This window comes from Wyeomyia smithii, chromosome 3, assembly GCF_029784165.1.
Source record: "Wyeomyia smithii strain HCP4-BCI-WySm-NY-G18 chromosome 3, ASM2978416v1, whole genome shotgun sequence".
NCBI lineage: Eukaryota > Metazoa > Arthropoda > Insecta > Diptera > Culicidae > Wyeomyia > Wyeomyia smithii.
Genome location: NC_073696.1, coordinates 110,107,964 through 110,121,134, shown reverse-complemented (window position 1 = coordinate 110,121,134; position 13,171 = coordinate 110,107,964). Strand labels below are relative to the sequence as shown.

The following is a 13,171-nucleotide window of genomic DNA, read 5'->3' as shown; positions in this document are numbered from 1 at the left end:
ATGGGCAACATGAATAAGGTTTTAATGCTGGATTTATCTTTGCTCGTCTTTAGGTATATATCATCAAAATTTCGCAGTCAGCAGCAACATCTCACGGTACAGGGAAGCATCCATAGCAAAGTGGCGATTCTGAGGTGATTACAGAGTTCTCGATTAGACTGGCTTTAGGATAGCTTGTAATGATTTCTTTGATACATTACAGTTTACGATGCCAATCATTGATTTATCTCAAGCTCTACAAAATGCGACGTCACGACATCAAAGAGGTGCAGAGAATTATTGCCGAATACAATCAGAAACCTAACACAACTGTGTCGGCTGATATGGTAAACGGCAACACTCCTTCGCCACTGTCACCAACTTCGGTTGGTTCACAGGTTAGTATCAGAATTTTTTTGTTATATACGAAAAAATGTTTCGTACGGTTTTGGGACGATCCAACATGGTTTTAGTTTATAGCCAAAACACTTCACAGCTAATGATATTTTTTCTCTCTCAGAGTTCCGGATATTGTTCAGGTCAAACCGGTCAAACCAATCCAATCCAGTGTTCGTCGATCAGTTCTTCCCCGTCACCGTGCATGGTAATGCCAGTGCACGTAAGTTTTTCTATGTTTTTCGAAAACTAGTATGGATCTAAACCTTTTTTACACGTTTCCAGGTGCACATGGCATTCCAGAAGCAAGCTACCCTCTTCAATCATCTACTCAACTGTCAAGATTTGTGGGAGCAGGCGGACAACTTAGTGATACGGGGGAACCATACAGGTAAACCAGCTTCATTTCGGTTGCATGTAGCCAAAAAGTAATTGTTGTAATTCATTTAGATTTCTTCATCGAATTGGACCATGAGAACGGTCCGATGACACTGCACAGCTCGCTGTATAACGTAGTCAAGTATGTGCAGGCAGGAATCCAAAAGTTGCGACGGATGTAGGAAAGGAAGTCAAACCAAATCAAAGAAAAACTCAAACGGGTCCAATTCTGTTATCCTAGAGAACACTTACACATCAATAACGACAAAAAGCAAAACGCGAATGTCTGATCGGATCTGTAATTTAAGAGAAACACTAGCCCAATCAATAGACCATTAACCGGATTTCTATGCTCCGTGTAACTAAAAGGACTGAGATTGCTGGCACCGATGAGACGTTCGGTGCCAACGAAGGTTTGGCGCCGAGAACCTAGTTCCTCTGCTGCGCCATATCGTCAGTAACTGACAATAATCATTGGTACACGTTTTATTGTAGCGGCCAACAGATGTGGGAGCGACATGCCAAAGGAGTTGGAAACAGACCGGTCGGGAGGATGCTACGTACGGAGGACAACAGCTGTGATTTTGTATTTGAACAATGTTTCAAAATGGTCGACAGCCAGCAATTGGTTAGAACAAATATTGCGTATTAAGTATGAAAATTGATTAAGCATAGTGGGCAAAAGGCTCGGTTGGAGTTGGAATGGCTAAGCCATTCCGCTCAGATTGATAGTGTAGGGGGCGGTAATTTAATTTTTTTCTGTTGAGTTTTCAGTGCTTTGCAGCTGTGTTGTGTGTTAGAGGTTAGGCATGATGAACTGGGATAATCAACTATACATTAATTCCATTATATACATTCGTTATCAGCCAGGTTTTGTTCCCGATTTTCAATTTTCATTTTTTTCCGAGCATAAGAAAGAGCATGAATAAAATAATGAGTTCATGCAGTTGTCGTTAAAATATCTTAAAAATCATAACGCTTCAAGTCAGCGGACGCCAATGCCAGCTTAGGATCAGTTTTGTATGTTTTTTCTTTTTTTTTCTTTTGCGTGTATTGAGAGCAAGAGAGTTTCATTTCTGTCGATTATCGGAAATAGCATTTTGTTTTAATGTTTTCACAGTTCATGCAATTATTTGCGGTATATTTTATAGAGCACAGCTCAACTACCTTTTTGACAATAGTAGTTACTGATGGTAAGAATTTTTGAATATATGAGGCTCATAATCTTTTTTGATATGGGTTTTCCATTGAATATAAATTACAGCCTTGCGCTATTAACTCACGTTTATTTTCTTTTTGACCCAAAAGGGGCTTCAGTTTTTCATCAAATTCACAAAAAAGTACCTCTATATTATGTGAACTACGTAACCACTACGTAACTGCATACATGAGTTTGCTTGTAATAGATTGTATAAATGATACGTTTTTTATAAATTTTGTGTCTTTTTTTTATTCAACTAAATATCAACATTTTTTATACAGCTGATCTTATTCAAAATTTAATTATTGAATTCATCATGGGTTTCAAGCGGTCGAAATCGTATTGCGTATGGAAGAACGATCTATTTTCATACCGTGTTGAACAGTTTGATTTTAAATTTTGTTGTAAAACTGGCAAAAATGGATTTATTTAGTTTTAACGAATAAATTATTATGAATCAATTTTTGCCTGCTTCGAGTACTGTCAAGCAGGTGCTGATGAATACAATCTTCATTCAGCTCCTATTCTCAGTTAATAAATATACTCGTTGTAAAGAATCCCTTGTTTTGTGTAGAAGGTTACACAAAAAACCAAACCCGTGATTTGCAAAAAATGCCAAACCACAGCACAGAGAAGACATTGCCGTGATACCAAAGTCACTCACAGCTGCAGCACGCACCATAGTTTTAGATTCACGAACATTACGTTGGCAGTGTACAACACTACAGCAGTCCGGTTTGTTCGATTCTTCCGGAATCACCAACCTACCTTCATCACAGTCAGTTTTATCCCTCAAAAAGTAAGATTTAAATTATTGCTATAGACTATGGACACCGTAAACATTTAGGGGAATTCTAATTAGAAACTCACATCAAAGATTAGTTAACAATACGTCCTGAACACTGGACGCACGAAGATCTTAACTGTTGTAAAATTCCTTTATTTAAATGCTTTTCATTATCTGTTATTTTAGATATAAGTAATTTAAACTCAGCGCTGTACTTTTACAAGTTGCGTAAGTAGTAATACTGAACAAACAGGTTCCCTACAGGAACTGTACGGTTTTGCCACTAAAGTTCACAATAATAGCTCTAGTTAATATGTAATAAAATGTGCTTTCTTGGTGAGTTAACTAAAGAACAACGACACACCCACAACAATAGTTTAAATTGTTATATTGGTGTTGCCTTCATTCTATGTTTATCTTATGTTTGTTTACCTATTTAAACAAGATGCTTTTTACCATAATTTTTAGTTTATCTGATTTTTTTTTTCAAATATGTTTTATCGTCTAGCAAAACAGCAAATAAAAATGGTAACGGTTTCATATCGCTTACATGTACGGACCGAGTATGGGGTTTCTCCATACTCTATTCGGCCGCATTCTTCTCGCGTAATTAAAAGAACAATTATTATATAATCGATGTTTAAACAATAAGACCCACAAAAAGGATCTAAATCAATCAAATCATCTTTTAAAAGAGATTCAACCAATCGGAACGGGATTCAACTTGAACAATGGAAACATCAATACAATACCAAGAAACTGGAATGAATAGATCGTAGAAAAAAAAGAAAAACAAATAGGAAAACAAATACGCAACCAAGTACTATTTTAGATACATTAGAAGTCAGTTAAGCCAAGTCAATATACATATAAATGATGTGATTTTTTCATCGCATCGAAATCAGAAACGAAGTCTAAACAAATGGAACTAAACTATGATTGACGCAGGAGGCAGTGCAGCAGCAGATACTAAAGCAAGTATAATTGACATAGTTCTAAACTATATAGCGAAACCAAGCAAACAGTAACTAATTATCCTAAAAAATAAAAACAAAATATAATGAACTGGAAGCTGATAAGTACTATATTATATATATACACCGTAGATTTTAGTAATAATTTAGGGGTACTCTCTTGATAAGCAACTCAGTATATCTAAAAACAAGAACGCTAGTAACAGAACATTTCTAAGTGCATTGCATCATGCAAAAGCTCGTAAGTGTAGTTTGGGTGCGCAACTCTGTGGTGGATGGAGCAAATCATATGCAATGACCTATTCGATTACTGATACTTGGTGAAGCAGAAGCGCGTGACGTTGAATTGATTCTAAAGCTAACGGCAGATATATGCTGCCTGTGAGTGCGTGTGTGAGAGAAGCGACAGTCGCAACCGTTGGCTGGTTCGCGAAATTTATACTAAACAAAACAAAATGCTTCAACACAACAAAACAAATGACTAAACTATAAACCTATGCGACAAAAATGCAATTTGAGCAAAAGGAAAAGAAGAAATCAGAACAATTTGTACATAGGTATATATACATTATTATATAATATTATTATTGCTATTATATTATTACAATTATGTAGAAATTTTAGAATAAAAGATTGCAAAATCAGTAAATTTATGTGTTTCCAACTGCGAGCAAATGAGAATATGAAATCATAAACATCGTTGAACACTACAAATGTTTATTGTCTCTTGTTGACAGCAGAACTCTCTCGCGGTGCGACGCAGAACACGCGCTCTCCAGAGCAAATGAGGAGATCCTGACGGGACAACGTGACAGATATGCATAACGGTACTTAACGATTCATATTCCTTGAATGTTGATTATACTAGTGATGATCGCTTTCGGATCACTTAATTACCTGGTGGCAAAACATTTCTTTAGTTGTTTGTTTATTGATAAAAAAAGGTGCATCATAAAATTTTCAATAAACTATCAATCGATAGATTAACGGACATCACTAGCTGCGTGTGGTAAGTCAATGAAAATTCACGATACGGTAGTGGGACAGTATAATTCTCGCTAAACATGTGAAAAGGGCCCATGTGCCATATGTAAACAGGCCACAATTTCACGTTTTTCAATGAATTCAAGCTTAATCTACTCTCACAAATAAGATTTTTTGATAAAAAGTGAATTCTTTTATCAATAAATCTTATTGGTAAGAGAAGATTTCGCTTGTATTGATCGAAAAACGAGAAAATTTGGCTTGTTTACATATGGCACATGGGCCCTTTTCACATGTTTGGCGAGAATTTAGGTTGGTGGTTTCAGTAGTCTTTCAGTTTGTTGTTTACGATAAAGCTTATTAACTCAAAGTTTGAATGAAGTTATTTAAAACATTTGAGACTACCTAAACTGTTATTTTTGTTGCTAGCAAATAGTGTATTTCTATCCGAGTGCAGTAATTCGACTGGTAAGTTAATCCCTTTCGTATTTTAAATTGAAACAGCAGTATACTGATTAAATATTCACGCTGTATTAATATCTAGAAGAAGAGATGGGAGAAAACTGAGTTTGAATTACACACAGGACAACAATCCATGGCGAAGTTTACTCTCAGACCGATCATAATTTGGTTGATGGTCGGTATTTCTCAGACGTTATCAATGTGCGGTCCTTCCGTAATTAAAATTTAATATTTATATTTATGTTTGACAAAATTTGCTGTCGACTTACCAAACAGTCCCAAGCCGTAGGCGTGGCCTTTGCTGAACGTAAGAGGCTTCTCCATTTCACTAGTTCCATGGCTGCAGTTTACCAGCTCTTCGATCTGCGTAGAGTCCGTAGATCGTCTCCACCTATTCCATCCATCTTGCCCGCTGTGCACCTCTCCGTCTCGTCCCTGACGGATTGGTTTCAAGAACCATTTTTACCGGGCTGTCGTCCGTTATCCGTACGACATGCCCAGCCCACCGCAACCTGCTAATCTTGGCAGTGTGGACGATAGATGGCTCCCCGAGAAGCTCCTACAGATCGTGGTTCATTCGCCTTCTCCACGTTCCGTTCTCCATCTGCAGCCCGCCGAAGTTGGTACGCTACAGCTCCCGCTCGAAACCTGCAAGGGCGCGTTGGTCCTGCTTAAGCATAGTCCATGTCTCATGGTCGAAGAGGACTACCGGTCTAATCAGTGTTCTGTAAATGGTAAACTTAGTGCGGCGGTGAATTCTACTCGATCGGATCGTCTACCGGAGACCAAAGTATGCATGATTTCTGCCATAATGCGCCGCTGAATTTTTCGGCGGGTATCATTGTCAACAGTTACCAGTGAGCCCACCACCCGACCACCTCGATTTCATCACCACCAACTTGAACTCAAGGTGGGAGCACTGTCTACTCGTGAACCCTTCTCTTTCATGTACTTCGTCTTCGATGCATTGATGACCAGTCCACGGAATGTATTTTTAGAGATATTTTAGTTAATGCAAAATTTTGCAAAATTTTGAGTTGCGCTAGTATTGAATTCAACTGACGGTATGTTCGTTGTACGTTTAACCGACTTTTGGAATATCGTACCACTCGTGTTATTACCCCCGCTCCTTTAATGACACCGTCAAGGGCAATATTAAACAGTAGGCACGAGACTCCATCACCTTGCCTTAAACCTATTCGAGTTTCGGAGGGGCTCGAAAATGCTCCCGATACTTGAGCTGCACACATCTCTCGATCCAACGTCGCTTTGACCGACAACGTTAGTTTGTCCGGAAATCCGTATTCGTGCATATTTTGCTATAGTTGGTCTCGATCGATGTTTTGTATGCCGATTTCAAATCAATGAATGGATGATGTGTCGGCACGTTGTATTCGCGGCGTTCCAGCTTAATCAGCCGAACCACGAATTTTTGATTCGTGATGGCGCGGAAACCCATGAATCCCGCCTGGTAGTGTCCCACGAACCGCTTCGCAAATGGTGATAGTCGACGGCAGAGTATCTGTGAGAGTACTTCATAAGCGGGGTTCAGCAGAGTGATTGTCCGGTAATTGCAGCACTCCGACTTGTCATCTTTTTGTAGATGTGACACACAATACCTTCTATCCACTCCTCTGGTACTCGTTTTCCTTCCCAAATCAATGACCCAGTGCACGGTTCTAGCCAGTATTTCTCCACCGTATTTCAACAGCTCGCTAGGAAGTCAGCCGACCAATCTCCTCCTCCGCATCCAGGAGATCGGGGACTGGAATCCTGTTGTCTTGTGCTCGTGCACCAAGATCAAACCATCCTCGCATTATACTGCATCGCTGCTCAGATGCAAATCAATGTGTGGCTTCTACCTTTCGACCATCTAATACCCCGTTCACACTACACCGCATTCGCATATCACCTGATATCAGACGATTCGTGCTATCGAGGCCATATCACCATCCAGATTACCTGATATCCCATACAATCGAGCTGTCAACGGATATCACCTCGGCTACATGCTATCGCGGATATCATTTTCGAAAACCAGTAATAACCACATTTCAAGCAGTTGGAAACACGGCCAAATGACTTTTGACGCAACCCTACAAATTTCGAACTTCGCGTTGCATGCGAGAAAAAAGGAAGGAAATATTTTGGTTATTTTCATCCCGCACATATTGACAATTGCATATGAGAGTTCGCGTTGGTGCGAACCAACTCGCTGACATCTCTATCCTAATCCCATTGCTCTTGTTGTCTTGTTTTAGCTTTGGCCTGTTTTTGTTTTTTCTCTTTTCAATTACCGAAGCAAATGTCAAATCATATCAGCTCACTCTAATGTGAACGCTCGAGGTGATATCTGATATCATCTGGCGATATCAGGTGATATCCGGCGTAGTCTGAACAAGGCATAACACTCATCCGTGAGGATATTGCCGTCCAAGCACCAGCCAGTACATATCGGCGAGTAACCTTTACGGGAGTTGTTCAGCTTCTTGTAGAACTTCCGAGCTTCGTTAGCTTGGTATAGCTCTTCCATCACTACGGGATCTCGGTCCTCTTGCTGGCCCTTCTTTCTTCGGAGGACTGCGTTATGGCTGTTCCGTGCCCGTCGGTATCGTTCCACTTTCGCTCTCGTACGGTGTTGCAGCATTCTCGCCTGTGCTGCGTTTTTCTTCTAGACTAACTGTTTGCATTCGTCATCAAATCAGTCATTTCTTTGATTCGGAGCCATTGTACCTAGTGGCGCTACAGCAGTGCTGCTTTTACCCATGCTGAGCAACCTTAAGCTGAACAGCTAAAGCCCTTGGTCTCCCCGGGACCGCCGTTAGGCATTACTTCAGGGAGAGGGCCAGTCGTGCTTTTTGCCCTTACCTCTACGGGTAGCAGAGCAGCCTATACAGGCCAGTTAGTTAACCGCTAATTAACTGGGGCACATCGATGGTTTCCCGTCGATTGGTGCCCTACAAAATACTAACGATCTGTGATGCGGCCTTGATGACCGCATCCCAGATTGCTCTATTCTCGCACATCCTACGCACAATATTCTCTGGCGTGGTGTCCGTCCTACTTATTGCCAGCATTTCGTACCTTATCCGCTCGAAACGCGGACATGTGAAGAACGCTCGGGTTGGCGAAGCGTAGCCTCCACCGTTGAAGTATGGTTCACACGCCAATGATCACGTCGTACTCAGACCCAGACGACGCGTCGACAACATTGCCCAGGCAACACCAACTAGTTCAGAAACCTGTGGTTGTATGAAAAATGTATGAGAATGAACTGTAGGCAACTAATGATGCCTTGTTAAAATACACATCGCGAAAAAACTTGTTTTTTTTTAAGAAACTTGATTTCATAATAAAGTGTTTGTGTAAAGTCCAGGGTGGAGAAAAATATGAGACCAATTTTTGACGTAGAACTACGTTTTTCTTTAGCCTACCTCATAGGAATGCAAAATGAAAATCTATTAACATAACCCTTTTAAACAGAAACCCTTTTTAAATGATTATAGAACGGTTTGATTCTGAATGATAACCATCGTTCTTGCAACTATCGATTGAAAAATTACACGCATCCGCCCAAATGCAGGACATTGTTGTTTGATTATGCTGACTATTGTACAACTGAAAATTGTTAAGCCTTGTTGAAATGTTGTTGAAACCTGCTTATGGTCAAATTCAAAATCTGCCGCAGCCGTCTAATTTTTTTAATGTGAAACCGGTGTTTTACGTGGGACACGTCTTTCTTTTGTAGTGGCATGCTGTGGAAAGGGCTACGAAGATGTGTCCGCTTAAAACGCATATTATGTTGCTACCTCTGAGCGGATTTTAAACGTCAATGTCTTTATCGAAAAGTGAAGGTTGCCCCAAGCTTATGATATAATAATTAGTATATTTTTGCGATGGTAAATCAGTGAAAAATGAGTTTAAAACCGTCAATTTCAGTTTAGTTTTGCAACTTTTAACCAATCACAAGCTCGCTTTCCCTCCGCTTATTGTCTGCTGCTTGCTGTATTACTATACATAGAGGTAGTACGAAAATCAATCACTCATTTTGGTTCGCGGGCCGTGCTACACAGGCAGAGCGTTGCTATCTCAATCGACAGTTGAAACATTGCCCTAAACTTTGCTGTAATAATTGGAAAATCTTGTGTTCATTCAACCAATCACAAGCTCGCTTTCCCTTCGCTTGCTATCGGCTGGTTGCTGGCTTACTATAAAAAGAGAATGAGTCAAAATTAATCGCTTATTTCGTGGAGGTAGCTGTGGCGAGCAGGTAGAGCATTGCGATGTGTGCTTCTGGTTGGTTAGACCGCATTACATACTGCAGAGTTAACAGATACTAATCATTTTCAAAAGCATTTTATCTTATTGCCACCAAACGGTTCTTGGTTGCGATCAGCATCATATCAATTTTGAGCAGCAAACTGGCCTTCTTATGGCCACTAAACAAGTAATGAATTGATGAATTGATTTTACCATGCAATAGTAGACTCTATGAGTCGTTAATACAACACTCTCAACAATGCATTTGGTAATAGTGTGCGTAGTTTTACGTCGGTTATGAAGTCGTGCCTTGGATACAACCTACTACTTTTTTTGGAGGTTGAATATCAGATTTTTTTCAAATTCAACGCTTCTGAATCATTGTTTTGCAATTATGTGAAATAAGGGATTTATAATGGAAACGCTGATGGAGATTTGCCTTCTCAAAGCATCTGTTTTCAAGTTATATCAAATTTAAGTTTACAGAACCAGACAACGAAAAAACGAAATTTTGAATTAAACATTTGTATGTGTTTATTTGAAATTATTATTAGAAAAAAAAATTTTCACAATGTATATTTTTTACGAGGCTTTATAAGTTCCGTTTGGTAGAAATCTATCTCAAACAGGTTTCCTAACTATAATTTTTAAATAAAGCCTACTCCGAAATGCATACGCTCTTTCACAAAATAACTCTTGAAATTAAAAAATTCCTCCACTTACCTATGAAAAATATTCAGTTTGCTTAGGCAAATACCTGTGCAAAGTTTCATTCAATTCAAAAATAGTCTGAATTGGACGATAGGTCATGTGGCATGGAATTGCTTTTTTAAACACTTCAGTACTACTATTAGTGCACGAATCCAACTGATTTACCCATGTTGATTGGGGTTTTTCAAATACATATTTTGGCAACGGTTAACGGGTTTCATTGAAACTAGCTCAAGTCGTCATAATCTTTTAACGGTATTTATTAAAGAATAAACAAGACAATATGTGAAATATATCTTAATACCCTCATTAAAAATTAAAGTTGTGTATGTGTAGTGTATGTACGTAAGCAGTTCTTGCGTGAATCTACGCAAACTTTAAATGTGCTATTGCCAAACAAATTGTCCAAAAAATGCTAGGCGAATAATTTTTTTTTAACATTTTTAGGGGCTTGGGCCTCAATTAGAAACATTCGTATGAAAAACCATTCCTTGTCTTGTCTAAAATGTATTCCTGTAGCTCTGAGGTTCACACACAGCACGTTATGATTCAAAATACAAACCGCTTCCATTTCTTGTGAACCAATGGGGTCGCATGGTTATCTATGAACAGTTGAGCCGCATATTACTATTTGTGCTTGCTTTGTTACGAATTGAGTGGAGTACGAATTTGATTCATGTTAATATTGAATCTGCTGAATCAAAGATTCATTTCTTTTTTTCTTATTAATGCTAATCAGAGTAGGCAGTGTGACTTTGCACTCGTATCCAAGTGAGTTTTAAAACTTGCTTGCACATTTATTTTCGGTTTGCACGTAAACCCTACTGACAGTGCATTACACTTGAGTTGGATTTGAGTTTGAATCCTGCATAACAACAATTGCATAAAAATCGAATTGCGACGAAATTCGCACCGCGTCTGCTGCAACAGTTTGTTGCATTGTCCTTTGAAACATAAATTCAATCTAAAAACAAAACTCGTGCACTGCATGCATTGCACGCATTTAAACTCAATCGATCAGAGTGTGCGGTGCAAAAAACTCAAACTATCGAGGGGAAGCAGATTCAAGTTGGATTCAAATCTGAAAAAGTGTTACTCAGTTCAACTATGCACGAGTTCATGCCATCACTGATGCTAATTCATGCATCTAAATTAGCTAAATTTGGTACATTGTTTTTGTTTACAAAACTTGTAGTGAGAGATTTACGAGAATTAAAAACGCGTAGCTTATTATGTTCAGCTCAAACCATTTTATAAATTTCCTTCTCAAATCCTTCCTGCAAAATATATTGGTATTCTGGAGCATGATTTCTCATTAGTCCTTCACTGTGATACGCATTGAAAACTCGATCAAGTTTCAGCTAACACTGGACACTTGTTCCATTATTCTTGACGAGATTAAACAAGGCTATAGCTGTAGAGAGGAATAAATCTGTTCGATTTCTCTAGGGTCATCAAAGCTTTGAGTTCTACGTTGGCGATACCTAGTTGGAACAAAAAACATATTTTGTGTTATTTGGAATATTCTTTTTAGAATAACAAATGTTTTAACATCGAGAGAAACTGAGAAAACTTATTGTGGGTACTTACGCTTGATGTATTTTTTGTTTGTTTTTGATTTTGGGCATGGGGAAAAATAGTAAAAAATCTACAAATACTACTCTTTCATTCGCAAATGCAGTACACAAAGATTCCCGATTAATGTGGCAGCAGTTCTTATTCTCAGCGAGAGCCAGAGTATTACGCTCTCGCCTTTCTCTCGTAGGTAGACAAAACATAGCTTATAGTTCCGCCGACCACGTGGTTTGCCGTTCCCTTTCCCTATCGTCTAGCGGGCGTAAAGCACAGTTCAAGGATGGCTGCATAAACGATTGTAACTCAATCTCTTCCCTGAAAGCAGTGGTGGTAGTTATTAATTTTTTCAAATTGTTGATATCAAAAAAGTACTAAATTTTAGTTGTCTAAAAATATTAGATAGCTCGTCTACTAAACATTTTAGGCAATGCTGCAACCAGCGTACATTTTAGCGTAATCAAAGCCGTTTTTCGTCGGCATGTAGATTAGATAAATCTAGCGATGGCTTCCAGCATGTTGAATGATTTTGATAGCACTGTCTCAATTGAGTAACGCTAGGATCATCTCAGAGCCGAAACTCTCCTGAATCTTTTACTAGTCTATGTCTACCGGATGTGGCCGCCGGTAACTCACGCCAACATTGATCTGATCCGGACATGCACGACAATACCACACATCCTCACCGACACATACGAGATCATGTTGGAGAGAAATTGTAGCGCTTTCGTTGCTACATTCGAGATGTTATCTCAGCATTCGCGTGTGGGCTGCTGCTGTGGTCCTGATTTGGGTGCTGCTAGGTCGGATTGTTTGCAATTTTTCGATTGCGGGTTGGCTGGACCAGAGGACGGGGAGGGTCGCCACACAAAACATCTCCCGCTCTCGTCTGGGTCGGGGCCGTCCGGTTTTCATTTAGTTGCCGCACTCAATGGAATCAAGTTGTGTATTTTTCTAATCTCGGTCTAAAAGTCTCCAAGTGTGTTCTCTGTATCATTTTTTCGAAGGAGTAAGCAATGATAGTAGGGGCTGAAGATTACAAAAACGAAGAAAAGCAAGAGTTTGTTTTGCTGTGAATTTTGGATGCTATTCGGAGCCTGGAAAAGGTGTCAAATAAATAGTGAGTGTTACCGACAACTAGGTGAAAAGTGCTCCGTTTGAACTGCGAGGTGTGAATGAGGGCACAGCAACTATTTAACTGGGCCTCACTGCTGGTGCTTATCGTAAAAAAACACCCCTAATAATCCATTCAACAATTGAACTGAATGGAATCCAGAAAATGAGGATCGAGTAATCCTGCAATTGGTTCATTTAGTTCTACGGAAAAAATTCGAACTATTATCTGGAATAATACAATTCTATAGGGTAGGTAGAGTGTATGTTATCTACTCAGTTCTGCGGGCTTACATAATTCATCACAATTTTGTTTGGTGTCCGAGTGCAGTGTCCAACGCCCACATGAAAAAT

General features: G+C 39.3%; 2 protein-coding genes and 1 long non-coding RNA gene across 6 annotated transcripts in view; 2 read left to right on the top strand and 1 right to left on the bottom strand.

The window, feature by feature from the left end:
* Positions 1-4,349, top strand: part of LOC129726552 (AF4/FMR2 family member lilli) — a 183,494-nt gene extending 179,145 nt beyond the window's left edge. For all 3 annotated transcript variants that reach the window (XM_055683403.1, XM_055683402.1, XM_055683404.1), the window contains 5 exons: positions 54-134; positions 203-377; positions 500-598; positions 661-766; positions 826-4,349. In XM_055683403.1, coding sequence (XP_055539378.1) covers positions 54-134; positions 203-377; positions 500-598; positions 661-766; positions 826-935 — 571 coding nt within the window. In that variant the 3' untranslated portion in view covers positions 936-4,349. The remainder of the gene's footprint in view (positions 1-53; positions 135-202; positions 378-499; positions 599-660; positions 767-825) is intronic.
* Positions 4,350-4,964: 615 nt separating this feature from the next.
* LOC129726551 (uncharacterized) lies at positions 4,965-12,217 on the bottom strand. 2 transcript variants are annotated; one of them, XR_008728356.1, is made up of 4 exons: positions 12,080-12,217; positions 11,723-12,022; positions 5,431-11,616; positions 4,965-5,370 (listed from the first exon to the last, which is right to left on the bottom strand). It is a non-coding gene; the product is annotated as an uncharacterized LOC129726551 (long non-coding RNA). The 2 variants fall into 2 exon arrangements; XR_008728355.1 differs by having other exon boundaries at positions 4,965-11,616.
* A 660-nt stretch (positions 12,218-12,877) lies between these two features.
* LOC129726550 (ELAV-like protein 3) overlaps positions 12,878-13,171 on the top strand; it is an 81,879-nt gene continuing 81,585 nt past the window's right edge. The window contains exon 1 of the mRNA XM_055683397.1: positions 12,878-13,069. The gene's annotated coding sequence lies outside the window, so the exon portion shown is untranslated. The remainder of the gene's footprint in view (positions 13,070-13,171) is intronic.